This window comes from Chinchilla lanigera, unplaced genomic scaffold (genome assembly GCF_000276665.1).
Source record: "Chinchilla lanigera isolate Chin_1 unplaced genomic scaffold, ChiLan1.0 scaffold00001, whole genome shotgun sequence".
Classification (NCBI taxonomy): domain Eukaryota; kingdom Metazoa; phylum Chordata; class Mammalia; order Rodentia; family Chinchillidae; genus Chinchilla; species Chinchilla lanigera.
In genome coordinates, this window is record NW_004955402.1 from 53,669,892 (window position 1) to 53,689,370 (window position 19,479).

A 19,479-nucleotide genomic window follows, 5' to 3' on the forward strand; every position below is an offset into this window, starting at 1 on the left:
ATCAGGTGACAAACACGACTGCAGCCATCTTACCCACACAAACATTAACGTGGCCATATTTTCTAAACTCATAAAACAAATTAAGTTCATGAACCAAGATACTACTGTAATTATCTCTTTATCCCACATTATTTTCAATACACTGTTCATTCAATTCTGTTTTTCTCTGCATAGTACATGTCTTTGCCAGCCCTCATGTTCTCCTTATGTAGCTCATTTCAAATGTCATATGTATTTGAGAGTCTTGACCTCTAGCAGAGCTTTTGGGATCTATCTACAAGATGAGGGAAAATGTCTTTTTGCTTTCCAGAAAGTATCATTTTTAGCAAATCTGATTTTAAAAAAGTGAATGGATACATAAAATGTGATACATTTACACAATTGGAGTACTACTCAGCCAAAAAGAAAGATAAATTTGAGTGACTTATGGGAAAATGGATGTACCTTAAGACCCTAATGTTAAGTGAAATAAATGAGACACACAAATATAAATACCATGCTTTCTCTTATATGAGAAAACTAAAGTATAAATAATTTAAAGGACAAAATAAGGGATGGATAACAGGAACCAAAGAGACACATCTTTTGCAAACAGAAAAGGGATCTAGGAAGGGAGGGAAAGGGAAGGAGAAGTAAAAAGAATTTTAATATGTATTATATACATATAACCACTCTCTGTGATGAATGTAACTGCTTTGCACTACAAGCATGTACTAACGAAAAATTATTTTTAAAAAAGGCCTGGCTTTATCTCATCTAATTTGAAACTCCTCCTGGTTAAATCCACTATTGAGGAACATGTGTTGAAAACATAAACAAGTAAGAGCTTTAGCTATTATCTGAAGCAACTGGTAAGAGAGAAAAAGGAGACCAGCCTAAAAGCACAGGAAAAAAGCCTGAGACGGGAGATGTTTTGGCAAATAATTTGACCACATGGAATGAAATTGACAGAAAAAAAAGCAAAATTCACAAACGCCCACAATTTAAGAAACTCTTATATAACCAATAGGTCACGGAAGAAATCACTAAGGAAACAGCTTGAGAAAAATAAAAATGAAAGTATAATATACCAAAACCTAGGGGATGCAATGAAAGCAGTGACTAAAGGATATTTATATCTATAAACAACTACATCAAAAAATGTCTAAAATCAATGTCCTAACTTTACATCTTAAACAATAAAAAAACTAACTCACAAAATAACAGAAGGAAATAACAAAACTTAGAACAGATATTAATGAAATGTAGAAAATAGAAAAGTAACCAAAAAGCTGAATCTTTGAAGTCATTAGTAAAACTGATAAATCTGTAGCTACACTGACAAAGAAAAAAAAATTATTCAAATTTACTAAAATCTTAAATGAAAGTAAGGAAATCACTATTGACCTTAGAGAATTAAAAAGGACTATAAAGGTATATACCATAAACAATTTACATACCAACAAGTTAGATACCAACAAGTTACTAAAAATATGCAAACTATTAAAAAAGAAAATCTGAATGGGCCTATGGCATATAAATAGATTTAGACAATAATCAAAACTTTCCAAATAATGAAAGGTCCAGAATCAGATAGCTTCACTGATAAATTCTAGAAAACAGCAAGATCCTGTTTCAAAAACAAGAAACTTTCTAACCAACCCTTATTTCATAATAGATCATAAGTTTCTTCACTTTAAGAGTATTCCTGTTTCACACTGTCAAGGGAGAAAGACTGCAAAGAGAGACCAAGAAAAATGTTCCAATAGGCCTGCCGTACTGGGTTTCCAATCCAGTTCATTAACAATCTTGTCAATGCAAGTATTCATAAGAACCCACGAGGATTTCCTGATGGCTGAACATATGAAAGTTCCTGAAAAGACGCACAACCAGACATCTACATTTTGCCCTGTGGATCTCTTCATCTGTACCCTTTGTCATAGCCTTTAAATTAACCAGCTTATAAGGAAGTTGTTATGGTTGATACATTGTGTCAACTTGGGGAGTTCAGAGGTTTTGCTAAGTGACTCAGCAGGAAGCCAGGGTGCTTACTTTGTACACATCCTGAGCCTGTGGAAGAGGAGGGCATGGAGATTATGTGAGAGCTAGATGCCCCTTAGGTGGGGGTAGCCTGTTTTTACAAAGTAAGGCAGGGAAAGAAGCTGCTTGCCGCCATTCCTCCGTTTTGCTCTGGCTGTTTGCTGTTTGGCTGCCATTCCCCCCTTTGCTCTTGTTGCTTTGCTATCTTCTGCCTCAGAGCCAGCCAAGTATGGACTGAAACCTCCAAAAACTGTGAGCTAAATAAACCTTTCCTTCCTTCATTTTGGGCATTGGGTATTTTGTCTCAGCAACAAGAGAAAAGTAACCAAGACAGAAGTGTACACCTGAGATCTGTGAGGCAATCACAGCATATTAATCACCCAAGGAGAAGGTTGTGGCAACCCCACTTTATAGTCAGCTGGTCATAAGAACTGGTAAAACAACCTAGGCCTTCCAGCTGGCATGTCAAATTGGGGCGACTGGGGCACTTGTGGACCTGAGCCCTCTACATGTGGGATTGGACACTCTTTCCAGAAAGAGAACGTCAGAATTAATGTGAATCAGACAACACACAGCTGTCATACACTGTTACAGAGCTGTCCGCTTGCTAGCAGGGAGAAATGCATATATCTGGTGTCAAATGTCTCCTGTGTGGACTGGGTGTGAGAGTAAAACAAAAGCAGACACTTCATTTTCCTTCCCAACACTGTGTGTGTGTGTGTGTGTGTGTGTGTGTGTGTATTTAAAAGAGATTGAACAGGTACATTCAGCCTATACCAGAGATTCAAATGAAGCAAAGACTCATTGTAACTGATTAGTACTTACACATTGTTGTCTTAATTTTAAAGAAATGAGAAGTAAAACATTGAAAACTCAGAAAAAGACTAGGTTCCGTATAATTATTCCAAAACCTTTAGTGATACAAAAGGTACCTGTCAGTAACTGCCTTGAAACTGAGCAGCAGGGTATTGAAAAGAGCAATGAGCTCTTTCTGCAGTTGTTGTCTCACAGCAGTCCGGATGTCATCTGTTTCTTCTGGTGTTTGTGACTCTGTCAGAACCAGTAGGTCTAATAGTGGGTTTGGATTCTAAAAAATGAAATTTGTGAAAAATGTATTTAATCTCATTGAATTATGTGCTGTTTCCTATAAAGGTTTTTGATGCAAACGGTTCTACATTAACTAAGTTAATTATTTAACCAGTAGGTCTGGTCTATAATTGTATTAATAAAGACATTCGAAACTGAACAGGTGCTTAATATGTTACTTCAACAAAAAGAAAGCAAAGCTATTATACAAAACTGAGGAAAACAGAATCACAACAAGAAAAGTAGAGTCATACATAATCATCCCTTACAGAGATCCACACTGGTATACATTATCCTTCGCATTTCTGTAACTGGAAGTATAAAGAGAATTATAATTATACAAACAAACTTGATATTAAATTCTACACCTGGCACCCTTAAAGCAGAGGTCATGTTCTCTACAGTGCAGGGCTGGGTGTGTAGGAGGCTCACAATAACCATTTTAAAGTGAATCTAAGAATTCTGAATAAAATGGAACAGACATCTCCTTCATATCATGATGAGAATGAGAAGAGTTAAGAATTAGAAGCATAAACTATATTCCAAAGAGAGAAAGACCTCTAAGAATCAAGAAAGAGTGACAGGAAAGCTAAGAAGCATGAAAACACAGGAAGGCAACAGAGAGAAAAGACAAAGCAGTCTGCAACGCCAGCCCATGCCTGTGGGGTGGGATGGAAAACCACAACTGCAAGCATACGCCTGAGCTTACTCCATATTATTACTGTACTTTTCTACTATTATTGGTAGTACAGCTCTTGTTTTTAATTAGTTTTTACTGTATTTCAGTACCTGGTTTGTATTTCTGTTGTCACTATCACCAAGGTTTGTTTTCTCCTAAGTAATATGGGGGATCAAGTCATCAGCCCCAGATAAAAGTGGAAGACATATCCATCCCAATAGAAGTAGAAATCTCAACATGAAAACACAAGAAATATCAAAAAACAAGGCAACATGACTGCTCCAAAGTTTCATAATTCTTCAATAACTTAATCCAAACATATCAAAATGGATGAAATGCTGGCCAAAGTATTCAAAAGGTTGACTTTTATCAAGGTCTTCAATAAGGACACAAATAAACAACTGAATAAATTGAGGAACAGAATAAATGATGTGACGAAGCAATTCAGCGAAGAGGGATTACGAAAAAGAACCAAAAAGAAATCTTGGAAATAAGAAGCTTTATAAGTCAAATCAAGAACTCAAGGATAAAAAAGGAAGAAGTGAAATTATCAGTATCTGAAGATGGGATAATAGTAGGGACCGTGCCACAGTGAGTCCCCAGTTTCCCGCAAGGTGTTACAGCGCATGGTGAAAAGAAGGAGCAAGACACACACAGCAATGCAGTGGGGATCTGGATGGCAAGTGTACACGGCAAAAAAAGGCCACAAGGCAGCCAGAAGCTCGTTATTTATTCATCATATTTACCTTGAGGAAAATGGTGAGGGGATTGTGGCAGGAGAGCTAGATAAGTGGCTAGGCAAGCAAGGTTTGTACAACAAGGAACAAAGCGTTCTTGTGAAAGGAACGGAACAGCCAGATTCAGATTGTGGTTAATGAGTAACCTGTTTTGTAGTCAGTTCTGGGAAGGAATTTTCTCAGGCCTCAAGGGAGACTTTATCTCATATCTTAGGCCCACAGTCTCACAGCCCACTTCTCTAGGCTCAGTTGTGGCCATGGGCAGGGGTCAATGCTAGCCCACGTGCCATCTGAGTGCTAGTATGAGGCTGTAGTCAGACTCCTTTATTAAACTGAAAATCAACTTAGGGAAATCACATACACTGCTCAAGGCTAAACAGAATCACAGCCTACACTGCTCACAGCTAAACAAAATCACAGCTGGGTTTGGGGGAAATAAACATGGCAGTTGTTCATAACATGATATGCTACACAGAAGAACTCAAAAACTCCAACAAAATACTTCTAGATATAATAAACAAATTCAGCAGCATAGCTGGATACAAAGGCAATACTCAAAACTCAACAGCCTTTCAGCACATGAATAAAAAACTTACTGAGAGAGTAATTAGGGAAGCAACACCTTCCAGGATAGAATACAAATAAATGAAATACCTAGGAATCAATCTAATGAAGAATATAAAAGACCTCTACACTGAAAACTACAGTACTCTGAAAAAGGAGATTTAAGAGGACACCAGAAAATGGAAACATAACCCTTGCTCTTGGGTAGGAAGAACCAACATAATAAAAGTGACCATACTATCAAAACTGTTATATAGATTTAATGTACTCCAAATCAAAATACCATTAGCATATCTTACAGAACTAGAGGAAACAATCCAAAAATTCATTTGAAAACAGAAGAGACCCAGAATAGTAAAAACAATTCTAGGCAACAAAGGCAAGTTTGGGGGCATCACAATCCCTGACTTGAAATTATTCCACAGAGCTACTGAGATAAAAATAGCATAGTACTGGCAAAAAACAGACCTGAGGATTAGTGGAACAGAATAGAAGACGCAGAAACAACTTCAAACACACTCAGTCATTTTATCTTTGATGAAGGGGCCAAACATGTTCACTGGAGGAAAGATAGCCTCTTTAATAGATGGTACTATAAAAACTGGCTTTCCACATGCTGAAGATTAAAGCTAGATCTATGTCTCTCACCATGTACTAAACTAAAATCAAAATACATCAAAGATCTAAATATTAAAACAGACACTAAATTCAGAAGAGAAAATAGGTAGAACTCTTGAAGACATAGGTATAGGGAAAGACTTCATGAAGAAAACCTTGATAGCACAGGAAATACTACAAAGAATCAACACCTGGGCTCTCATATTAATAAAAAGCTTTTGCACAGCAAAAGAAATCACCATTAGAGTAAAAAGAAAACCCACAGAGCAGGAAAAATCTTAATGAGTTGTTCTTCAGACAAAGGACTAATATCTGGAACACATAAAGATTGAAAAAAATCAGACCCCTCAAATTTAAAGACCCAATCCATAAACTGGTTTCTGAGATGAATAGACACTTCTCAGGAAAAGTACAAATGGCAAATAAATATATGAAAGAATGTTCAACATCACTGATCATGTGAGAGATGTAAATTAAAACAACACTGAGATTTCATCTCACCCCAGAAAGAATGGCTGTCATCAAGAAATTAACCACAAACAAATGCTGGCAAGGCAGTGGGGGAAAAGGAACCCTTCTCCACTGTTGGTAGGAGTGTAGGCTGGTGCAACAGCTGTGGAAATGGGTGTGGAGATTCCTCTACAAACTAGAGGTCATATTTGACCCAGCTATTCACTTTCTGGGTATCTTCCCAAAAGAATTAAAAGCATCATAACACAGAGATGTATGTGCACCCGCGTTTGTAGCAGCACAATTTGTAATAGTTAAATATTTGAAACAACCCAAATGCCCATCAACCGATGAATGGATAAAAAAGATATGTTTTTAAATAAAATGGAGTATTACTCACCCATGAAGAAGGATAAACTTGAGACATTTATAACTAAATTGATGGACCTTGAGATCATACCCATAGTGAAATAAATCAGATACACATGTGTAAACATGTAAGAAACTGATGTGAGCAGCTGCAAGTGTAAATAAGAACCAAAATGTATAATGCATATTGTGAAACAGGAAGAAATTATTCAAAAGGAAAGAGGAAAAGGGGTGGGAGGAAGGGAAAAGCAAAAAAAAAAGAGAAAAAAGGATAAAATGGAAAGAAAGCTTTGTAAATGAGAGGAAGAGGGGTTGAAGGGAAGGGAGAAAAATGGGGGAAAATAAAAGAGGAACTAAAAAATCAACTCAATGTGGACCGAAGACCTAAATATAACACCTGAAACTTTGAAAGTGCTAATTAACAGCAAACAAAAGTAGAATATTTGAAGTTGCTGGAAATAACAATGACTCCCTGCATAGGGCTTCACTAGCTCAGGAAATAGTAAGAACTGACAAACAGAACTGCATCACATTAAAAAGCTTCTGTACAACAAAGGAAACAATATAGTGAAGAGATTACCTACAGAATGGGAGAAAAATTTTTATCAGCTACTTTTCTGAAAGAGGTTTAATACCCAAAATACATAAAGAACTCAAAAAACAACCAAAGAACCAATAATCCAGTCAAAAATGGGCAAATGAATGGAACAGATACTTTTCAAAAGAAGAAACCCAAATGACCAATAATTATACAATGAAGTGTTCAATATCTGTAGCCATCAGGAAAATACAAATCAAAACTACACTGAGATTCCTATCTTACCCAGTTAGAATGCCTACTATCAAGAATACCGTGGGAAAAAAAAAGATGGTGCAGATGTGAGGGAAAAGGAACACTTGTACATTGTTGGTAGGAAAGTAAATGAGTACAGTCATCCACCATGTAAATCAGTACAGACGTTCCTCAAAAAACTAACAGTAGAACTACAATATGAACTACTAGTTATCCTCAAAGGAATTAAAGTCACCATACTACAGAGCTTTCTGTATGTCCATGTTCTCTGAAGCAAACCTCATAATAGCAGGACATGGAATCAGCCTAGGTGCCAATCTATGGAAGAAGGGATAAAAAATTATGTGGTATATATACACAATACAGCACTATTCAGCCATACAGAAGAAACAAATCTTTCATTTGCAGGAAAAGGAACAGAACTGGAGATCATCATGTTAAGTGAAATGCGCCAAACTCAGAGACAAGTGTTACATGCTACTCCTAATACATGCAATCTGCAAAAAACACAAAAAAGACATGAAAGGATAAGAGACACTATTAGACAAGAAGAAGAGAACAAAAAAAGAGAGAAAGATGGGTTTTCAGTAAGGTAATGGGGGAATGGATATGACCAAAACATGTTATATCCATATATGAAAATTGCCACAGTGAAACTCAGTATTTTGTAAAATTAACATGCAGTAATAAAAATAAGAGATAAAAAATAGATAAAATGAATATATAACAACTCTATAGAGTAGTAGGGTCTCTAAAAGAAAAACACTGACATTAAGTGAAAAAATTTACTATTAAAATTATTTTCTGACAGGTGTGGTGGTACACACCTGTAATCCCAGCACTTGGGAGGCTGAGGCAGGAGGTTCACTACAAGTTCAAGGCCATCCTAGGCTACACAGTGAGTTCAAGACCAGCCTAAATTACAGATCAAGACTCTGTCTCAAAAAATAAACAAAAATAAAGCTATTTACTTCTATTTAATGTTGTTATCAATACTTCATCAAAAACTTGATTTTAATATCTGCTTATAAACTAGAAGGATTTATGCTACTAACTACTAGATAATCGAAGATTTATAATTTCACTGAGGTACAAGAAATGTGTCATCAATTCAATTATGTCTTATCTACAAATGCAGAACAAGGAAATCTAAATCAAATCATAATAATGATTTTAACTTCTTTACTATACGTTGCTAAACTGTCCCTGCAAAAAGTATACCAATGTACTTGACTAAGCAGGAAGTGAAAATGTCAACAAGCACCCAAGCCAGCGCTGAGGATTATCAATACTGTAATTTTTGCCCATCTGATAGGCTATTAAGCAAATAAAACTAGCTTTCTGTAAAATCTGCCCTGTTCTTCCAACTTAAAAAACTACTACTAAAGATATACAAAAGAATTATTTTAACACTAGCAGCAGCATTAACAGATATGTAGAATATTTAGTAATCACATTAGTAGACATTCTAAGAAAGGAAAGAAAACAAAATTTCATTTAATTTTTGATTAAATAAGAAGCGTTTCCTTTTCACTTCCATATTCAGGACTGAGACTTATAAAGAGGGTAAATCATACAAAGGGCTGAGTAAGAAGTATCATACTCTAAAGCTAGTTAATAATCCGCCCTTGCTCATCTTTTCTTTTCTGTTACTGAAGATTTAACCCTCGGCCTTTCCATTGAGTCATATCCCCAACCCTTTTTATTTTGAGGCAGGGTCTCTTTAAGTCGCTAAGTGGCGCTACCGGGCTCCAACTTCTGCTCTTCCTAACTCAGCCTCCCGAAGTGTTTGGGTGGCAGGTGTGTGCCACTACAGCCAACTCTATTCCATCCTTCGTACTGTGTCATCAATAGTACATATAACAACATATAAAAAAAGATGAAATCTAAATTACTGTTGTTAGGAAATCCTTCATGTAAAAAAAAACCCTGAAAAAGAACTGCTTATCTTTTAGGAAAAGAAATTTAGAAATGAAGGAAAACCTCCAAATTGTATTATATGTAGATATACCTCACTCAGTAAAGTACACACAACCATAAATAATACAGTTGAGAACATTTAGCAAGTAATGGATGGCGATGTTTTGCTTTTAATGTATCTTATTACATTTTTTATCTGAGCAATATTTTTTACAATTTTTCTCTCGACCAAAGAATCCCTTTCAATCAGTTAAAATAACTTAAAATATAACTGCCATCTCTATGCTTCACATCTAAAGAAAATAATTAAGATATACATTTAATATTATGACAAAAGTAAATTTTTTTTGTAGTACTTAGCCCTAAATAACCAAAGGCTGATTTACATTCACATACCCTTTCACTGCCAGAATATTAATAAAATAAACAAGGTGTTTATACTAAGATGAAAATCCCATCTTGCACAATATAATTTAACTATAATGAGTTATTACTTCTGATACACAGATAAAAATTAAGTAGAAGCTACTGATTAGTATACTGATAACAGTGTGCATCTAAAATAAAAATCCTTCCAAAGAATCTCATTATATTACCAATTTGTTTCTGCTTGTATACTACTGAGACTGTTCCCCTTTATAGCTTTGCACATTTGCATTAACATTCAGTGAATCTCAGCAGCATCACTTGTAAAATTTGGGATGAATTACCATTCCTTGAGTACAACAGGAGTGGAAGAGATGTCTCTACTGATGCCTATTGATCTTAAATAATTAATCATACCAGAAGTTTTGATCTTTAGACATTAGTATTCAGTCCTAATTTTAAACCAGCTACTTGAAACATCACTTTGTCACTGCTGACCTCCAAAGCACAATTCCTATAATAATGGCTCACCTTCTTTATGCATACACTGTTATCATTTATCAAAGCCAATTTGACATCCATTCACAAAAAAGGATGTGCAATGCCCTCAATGAACTCTGGGAGCAGATGAGCCTGTTATGTGAAAGGCAGACAAGAAAGAGACATACAGTATGTAGTTCTGAATAGCCTCACCAAAAAAACGAAATTACAGCCTCACTTTTTTTTAAGACATGAAGATCTTTTAATAAAATTAAAATATGATGTGTCAAAGACAGAATTACTTATATCAGATTTCTAGTCCAAGCAGCAGTGGCTACATTTCAGATAATACAAAGTGTGTTTATGGCAATGAGCAGCAGTGATGCAAGTAATCCCAAACATCTCTGCCATGATGTGTGAAACGCCATGAAGGATGACAATCCCCTACAGTGAAATATAATCTATAGTAAGGTAAGATTTGTACCCAAGTAACAGAGATAAGCTTCATAGATGAAGGCCTCTCAAATGAAGGTTGGTCAGGGTATCCTAGAGGAAGGTTCATGAAACACTGTCACCATATATTTTTATTTTATTAGTGTATGTTTGTGATACATAATGACTACTTTCACTGTATTTGGTGCATATATATGATGCATCTTAATTCTTTTTACATCCTCTTCCAGTCTCCCTTTTCCCTCTTTTGCAAATGGGAAGGGAACAAAAAAGACCCTCATTTTTAGGAATTTCCATCAGAAAACTCATTCTGGTAAAAATGATACTAAATTCAGCAGTACTGGGTTGCTTTTTATGTTTAAAAATTATCATTATAATAAATACAAAATAGTGAGACAATAAATTCCAAGACTGCCTAAGAATTATAGCATATTGGTGATAAATAAATGCTTTCTTAAGACACATGAATAGAAGTTTCACAAAGATTTCATTCCTAAACCTTTGCCCCAGATGGCAGCTGACTTTGTTTTTCACTTCCTATTGGCATTGTTCTGCCAGATATCTGCTTAATTTTCTGCTTTTATCATCATAGTTTTTGTCTATCATTTTATATGTCTCTATTCCAAAACAATATTTGAAAATGTTAATTTCACTGGCCATCTTAAATAATTTGTCACTTATTTTAGCCATGTCAAATAACAAACATCAAAAGGCATTTGATTTTTTGTTTGTTTGTTTGCTTAGGATTTCTTTATCCTGAATATTGGCTGCTATCTAACTCTTACTAATTTAATCTTAAAGCATAAGGGAGAATAATGCCTCCTGATACCAGAAGCTTAAGCTAATTTGGCTTACCCTTAAAAAGTATTACTAGTTATACACACTACTACTGGTAATAATAAATGAGGGCACAAAGTAAAAACTCCAAAGAAAGATTTGATAGCATATAAAGTTAAATAAGTAAATTTAATTTACCAAAAATCCTTTAAAATTGCCTTAACAGTATACAGCTAGTTTCTCTTAGTAGTTTCTATCAACTAGTTTTGTGGTAGTATCATATAGACAAGTTTTGTGCTAGTATCATATATACTCTGAATAACTACTAGGACGACAATGATATGCAGTGTATCAACTATTGTAACTGTCCTAATAACCTGTTTTGAAAGTTAGTTTCATTGTTATGCTCATCTTTTTTTAAAAGGAAAGTACAGCTGGGATGGGGGAAAGGAGCAAAGAAGGAAGGAGAAAATACAAATATATGTATACATATGTATGTGTGTGTATGTATATGTGTGTGTATATATATATATACACACACATATATATACAAGATAGCTAAGATAATTGTATTACTAATTTCTATTGATTTATTTAAAAAATAGTGCTTCATTTTTATCTTAATTTTGATTCTTGCATATCTATATTTAATAATCTGAGCAACTACTTTGAAGATAACAATATGTAATATAACAACCATTGTTAATTTCCTATCATTTTGTTTTAAAAGTCTATATAGTTTTTATTGTGCTTTTGTTTTGGGGTGTTTTTTATTCTCTTTAAAATAAAGAAATAAAAAAAGAAAGAAAATTGGGATGAACTGGGATGTAGACTCAAAAAAAAAACAGTTGACAGAACTATATACAGAATAATATACTAAAACTATATTGGAATTTGATTAATTTTATAATTATGAATAAATTATAAAATATATATCAACTCATACTAGAAAATTCAAAATCATTTAAATTGTATGTTTGAAAGGTCTTAACAAGACTCAACTTATATCCAGTGACTTCTCAAATCACAATGGTATGAAACCAGAAATGAATAATAAGAATTCTAGGAAATTCCTAAACACATACAAATTAAGCAACATGTTTCTAAACAACATTAATTTTAAAACATCTGGAGACTAAAAAACAAAAAAAAATGGACCCTGAATAAACCAAAGCTCAGAGCAGCCATAAGAAGGAAGTTCACCCTAAAATATCTACATTAAAAAAGATCTCAAACAATCTAATACTATACCTCAAGAAACTTGAAAAGCAAGAAATTAGCCTAAAGTTGGTAAAATGCAGAGAATAATAACTATTAAAGCAAAAAATAAATGAAATTGAGATAAGAAAAACCACAGAAAAGATCAGCAGAATGAAGAGTTCATTTCTTGAAAAGATAAATGAGACTAAGAAATAAAAGGTTCAAATAAATAAGGAATGAAACAACAAACATTACAAATGCTTTCCAGAACACAAAGGATCATAAGAGACTACTATAAATAACCACAAGCCACAGCATTAGATAACCTAAAAAAATGGACAAATATATACATTCTATGATGACTGAGTCATGACTGAACGAAGAAAAACGTGGAGACTAAATTAGTAGTAAAAAGTCTCCCTTCCAAGAAGAAACCAAGACCTGATGGGCTCAGTGCAGAATTCTACTGAACATTTAAAGAAGAACTAATACCAAACCCTTCAAACTGCTCAAAAAACTGAAGAAGCGGTAACACTTCTAACCTCATTTTTTGAGGCCAGCATTACCATGACACCAAAGAAAGACAAGGACAATGAAAGAAAATTATAGGCTAATATCATCCCTAATGAAAACAGATGCAAAAAGTCTCAGCAAAATATTAACAAACCAAATCCAACAGCATGTAAAAAGGATCATTCATCACAACCAAATGGAATTCTTCATACATAAGCACACATCTAGGAATGCAAGGATGGGCCAACATATGCAAATATATAAATGTAATACACATTAGCAGAATGAAGGGAATAACCTTATGAAAACAAAATAGATACAACAAATGCATTTGACAAAATTCAATGTCTTAACAAAATGTATCAATAATTAGGAATAGAAAGATTGTACCTCCATACTCATAATAAAGGCCACTTGTTTCAAGTGTATTGGTGCCATCATACTCAATGATGAACATAGGAAAGCCTTTTAAGATCAGGGACAAGATAAGAGTCCACTCTGACGATTTCTCAACACAGTACTAAACTCCTAGCCAGAGCAATTAGGCAAGAGAATAAAATGAAAGACATCCAAATTGGAAAAGAAGTTAAACTATCCATTTGCAAACAATATGATCCTATGTACATGGAATAATAAAGCCTCTACCCCCTCCTAAAAAAACCTTTTAGAACTAATAATTTCAGTGAAGTTTTTAGATACAAAACTCAACATACAAAACTCAGAACAGTCTCTATGCTGAAATAAATCAAGACAACAATTCAATTTAAAATAAATGCAAAACACAATAAAATGCTCAGGGAAATAATATTGCTAAAATAGTCACACTACTCAAAATGCTTTACAGATTCTGTACAACTGCTAACAAAACTCCAACGACATTTTTCATCAAAATAGGCAAATTAAGTCAGGTGTAGTAAAGCATATCTGTAATCCCAGCACTGTGGGAGGCTGAGGCAAGAAGATAACAAATTCAACACAACCAAGACAACTTATCAAGACCCTGTCTCAAAATAAAATACAAAGGGCTAGGGATACAGTTAAGTGTAAAAGCTGTGGGTTCAACTTCCAGCAATGAAGAAAAATGAAACAAAAAGAAAATCCCAAATTTCATATGGAATCACCTAAGATCCCAAAAAGTCAAAGTAATTCTAACCATCACATGCATGACTTTGAAATTATTACAAAGCCAGGTGTGGTGGTGCATGCGTATAATCCCAGTACTCAGGAGGCTGAGGCAGGAGGATTGCTGCAAGTTCAAGGCCAGCCTGGGGTACAAAGTGAGTTCAAGGCCAGCCTGAACTGCAAAGTGAAACACTCATCTCAAAGAGACAAAACACTATATACATGTAGTGATTGTGACTGATATAAACCACAAGAACAGAATAAATAGCCTAGAAGTAATCTACACATTTGCAGTCAATTGATTTTCCACTATGATCCCAAAAATACACAATACAGAAAGGACAGTATCTTCAAAAACTGGATATTCACATGCAGAAGAATAAAATTAGAATTTTATTTCACACAAGATATACTAATCAACTCAAAATAAAGACTTAAACACAACACTTGAAACTATAAAATTAGGAAAAGAAAGCACAGAAGAAAAGCTCCATATGACATTGGTCAGGGAATAATTTTTAGACACAACTCTAAAAGTACAAGCAATAAAAAGAGATGAATGGGGTTACATCAAACCAAAACACTTCAATGCAGCAAAGGAACAGAGTGAAGAAACAACATATGGAACAGGACAAATCTACAAGCCATACTACTGATAAGAAAACAATTTAAAAATTCATATGGAAACAGGAGAGACCCAGAATAGCAAATGTAACCAGGGGAAACAAAGTAAAGCTGGAAGGATCACAACCCAAGACATCACCAATGACTTTGGAGGGTGTATCTCTCCCTCTGGCTCTTCCACTATCTCTCTGCTTCAGCATCCATGAGCTAACAGTATTTCTCTGCCAGGCCCTTCTGCCATTACATTTCTGTACGGCAGCCACCTGTCATGTCCGTGGACTGAAATGACGAGCTAAATAACCCCTTCGTTAAGTTGCATGTGCCAGGCACTTTGTCCCAGCAATGGGCAAAACTGACCAACACAGGCTGGGAGTGTAAGTGCAATTAAGAAAAATGACATAGGGTAAACGGTAAGGATATATGAGGTACAATGGCCAGAGAAGGCTTCTCTACTAAGTAACATTTGAACAGAACAGAGAATTACATGTGAGCATCAGCCACACATGAGTGCGATCAAATTACATTTAAAGATACACTGCCTTAATCTCCTTCAAAATACTTCCCCTCACTTTGATGGGTTCTCATTTTGGAGGGTTGGTAGTTGCATCACTGTGATTGTCTTGATGTCCTCAATCAAGATAAAATGTCTACCTTTCATGGTTCTCTCAACTTTTAGAGAAGAGCCGGAAGTGGCAGGGGGGCCAGATCCAGTGAATAAGGCAGATGACAACACACCACACTGATTTTACAAGCCTGCCTATCTGTGGCCCAGCACTTGGTGGCAGCGTGCACTACATTTTTGATTACACCTCACAAAGAATCTTATGAAAGAGGCTTCAGAAAGTAGCAAGAACAGCATAAATATGTTTGAAGTGAGGAGGAGTATTTTTTTCATTTTAATGAGAATTTTAAAAAAACAATAAAAATGATACAGAATTTCAAAACAAGATGATAGGAAAACAACGATCATTATACTGTTATCTTTAGAGTATTTCTCAGATTTCCAGATATAGGCATGCAAAATTGATCAAACAATATAAGCATTAACTGCTCCTTTCAATAAGTTAATAGAAATAAGTAGTACAATTATCTATCTTGTGTGTGTGTGTATATATATATATATATATATACATTTTTTTTTCCTTTCTTCTTTTCTCCTTTCCCCATCCCAGTTGTTCTTTCCTTTTGAACAGGTTCTTTCCTTTTCACAGTATCTACTGCACCTTTTGGATCTTATTTACTCTTTTAGTTGCTTACACTAGGGAGACAATATGATGTTTACACATATGAGACTGATTTATTTCACTTATGCGTATGGTCTCTAGTTGCATCCATTCACCTACAAAAGCCTCGAGTTTATCTTTCTTTATAGCTGAGTAATACTCCACTGTATAAAAATACGACATCTTTTTTAGAGAGGGATTAGTGACAGTGTGTCTTCTTTGTAATATTTTCTTTTTAATTTAAACACTGAGTATATTTTTCATCACTTCTTGCAGTTACCCAGGCATAGAATATTCCAGTCAGAGAGAAAAGGAAGTGTAAGGGCACTCAGGTGGTTGTGAGCACCATGTCTGAAAAACAACTAAGAGGCCAACGTGGTTAGAACAGAATGGGTGGGGTGTAGTGGCAGAAGATGATGTCAGCAGGATATTCACACTCAAACAGAGCCTGCTAGGCTATAGTAAGCACTTTGGAATTTAATCTGAATGAGAGAGGAAGTTAATGGAGATTTTGAGCAGATGAGTGTAAAAAGACCACTCCAGAATCTGTCTTGAAAACTACAGGTGGCACAGGTGGAACCCTGACAGTCTATAGTAACCCAAGGTAGGAGGCAGGTGGTAAGGACTGTAATGATTGACCTGACAACAAGAGTTCAGTTTTCATTCACACACACACACACACACACACACACACACACACACATACACACTCCTCTGTAAGACTTGTGTATGAGTAAACAGGGAAATTAAGGTCACAGAATGTAATGTAAGTATAATATATGAAAAGTAAAAACAATAAAGTCAGGAGATGAAAAGATTAAAGATAATTAAGTCCAAACACACAAGCACACTCAGAAGATAAATGACAAGTAGAAAATACCTACAGTTCACATCACAGAGGGCTCATCTCCCTAATTTATAAAGAGCTCCTCTATTATTTAAATGTATATATATGACAAAAATAGAATACTAACAACCCAAACATGAGCAGAACCAGCAAGGCCATCAAGAGATAACTCACAGAAAAGGGTAACAACAGAAAAACAAATAAAAAACTTCCACCTCGCTTAAAGTAAGGTACATAATTATAAAAAAACAAAAGCCAAACACACACATGAACATATACCACATGTTTCTGCTATATAATAAAGCAGTTTCCTTCTAGGAATTTAGTCTGTAAATATAGTTGTATGCATAAATTTGAACATACTCAACAGGGTTCTTTTTTATTAAATTTTAACAGGTTATAAAATTAAGGTTATGTTTCCTGTAATCACCTGCATAGCTTCCTTAATGCCAAATGTTTATTACTAAATTAAGGTTTATTAAGACCTCACTATGTTCAAGGCACTATGGTACACGTGGGTATGTGGTTATGAACAAAGCAGTCCCTAGTTTCATGAATCTACAATAAACATCTAAACAAGCTACACATGTGCAAACATTCATATCCATTAAAATTTCTAATTTTCAATTCACAGTACTTTGCCTTTTTATAGAGAACATTTCTTTAAACTTTGCAAATGTATTAACATACAAAAGAACACTGTCTTATATGGTCTGTTACCTGTCAGTACTATATCAGGTTAAGCTGTCTTTTCTAATTCTGATGTATTTTTTTCTTTATTTGTACAAGGGTCTATCTTTGCTAAGTTGATTGAATTCATAGAGTATTTGCAAATAAACACATAGATGGCCAAACAACAGATAGTAAGCTAGCTTCCTCAGTTCTTAACAAGTTTCTTTTAGCTTCCTGAGTTCACAGCAAGTTTCTTAGAAGAGCTAAAACTCTGAAAATAGTAGGAACTAGAAAGGTGAGTAGTACAATAAGTGCTAATTAAAATCTGAGCATTGTTTTACTCATTCTTTCTAACTTTACCAACATTATACCCCTTCCGCTTTCTTCTGTCCCTGCTACCTACCCCTCCACATTATTGACCCATACCATCTCCCTCACTGTGATCTCCACTTAAAAACAGGTTCAGCAGAAAGCTGACATGTAGAATAAGTTCCGTTAAATACCAGAAGTGATAGCCTCATTCACCTTGTAGAATTTTAATAAACATAGCCACAATCATATAGGAAGGCCGTGTTGTTATGGGGTATTCATTGTTACATGAAAACTACTAAGTACAAGTTATATAAAGATTACCCTTTCACATAAATGATTTCTGCAAATAAACTGGTTCTCAAAGCAAAAATTTGAATTCTTTAACACTTACATGTCTAAGGAGTAATTCTAGAATCCAGTTTAGAAGTTCAACTGGTGGGTTTTTTCTTTGTTCTTTCATTAACTTCTTTAAAAAATGTACAATATCTATCAGCAGTTTCTCATCTTCAGTGCAAGCAGGAAGCACTTGTAAAAACCTATAATAAGAAAGACAATAATCATGATCTGTACCTCTTTAAGATACATATCACTGTTCACTGAGGATATAAGCATTTAACACATTTCCCGCGCTCATACTATGTTTTAGATACTACTCTAGAGGCCATATAAAAATGCACAAGTAAAGAAAACAGGGTATCTTCACAACCTTTAACAACCCAGGCCTGTATTGGAGAAAACACAACCAATTAACTAATAAAACTGGAAATGATAAATAATATAAAAGATAACTTTTATCTGAGCCAAACTCAGAAAAAATGCCAAATGAATGCCAAAGAGAAAAACAATTGCCTCTAACTGACCTGAAAAAGTTGCTCCTTCATGCCAAAATTGTCATGTTTCACAGATTAAAAAAAAAAAAAAGTATTTCAAAGCTACTTCTGACCATGTTGGAAAAGTAAGGTAACAAGGAAAGGGAGGAAACACATTGCAAGGATGCCGTCACAACACATGACAAGTGAAAACAACACTGAAGACAGACACAGGAAGGACTTCCATATCTTTGTAAGTTCAAGTAAAAGGGCACAAACCAATTTCTGAGATTCTTAAAAGAAAATGGTACAAGAGAGCCAGAAAACTGGTTGATAAGAAAACTTTTATGAGGGGCTGGGGATTTAGCTCAGTGGCATAGTGCTTGCCTGGCAAGCGCAAGGTCCCGGTACCAGAAAAAAGCCAAAAAAAAAAAAAAAAAAGAAAAAAAGAAAACTTTTATGAAAAAAAAAGTTTGGAAATTGTTTTTTTATTAAAAGACAACCAGGAATAGAAGTGTAAGAGATTTATCTGTAATGTCTTTGTTTCTAAAAATTGAAAGCAATTATATCAAAATGTTAATGAGCATTCATAATACTTAAGTGAAATCCAGCACTTATTGAGCACTGGACTGTATCAGAAGTTGTTCTAAGTTTTTTCAATCTTCATAAAGTTGGTAGCTCTATTTCAAACTAATAAAGCTCAGGCACAGATATGCTTAAGTAGTTTTTCCTATAGTTACATGGCTACTAAGTATTATAACATAAAAGCTAATTTAAACAGTCCAACACCATGGCTATATTATGTTACATTTGTAGGGTGTAATAGGAAATCTGACTTTATTATTC

At 34.7% G+C, this 19,479-nt stretch overlaps 1 protein-coding gene across 1 annotated transcript in view; it reads right to left on the reverse strand.

Annotated features, from left to right (window-relative positions):
* Positions 1–19,479, reverse strand: part of Rttn (rotatin) — a 152,234-nt gene that overhangs the window by 68,907 nt on the left and 63,848 nt on the right. The window contains exons 26-27 of the mRNA XM_005373054.1: positions 18,216–18,360; positions 2,952–3,106 (exon numbers count right to left, since the gene is read on the reverse strand). Coding sequence (XP_005373111.1) covers positions 2,952–3,106; positions 18,216–18,360 — 300 coding nt within the window. The remainder of the gene's footprint in view (positions 1–2,951; positions 3,107–18,215; positions 18,361–19,479) is intronic.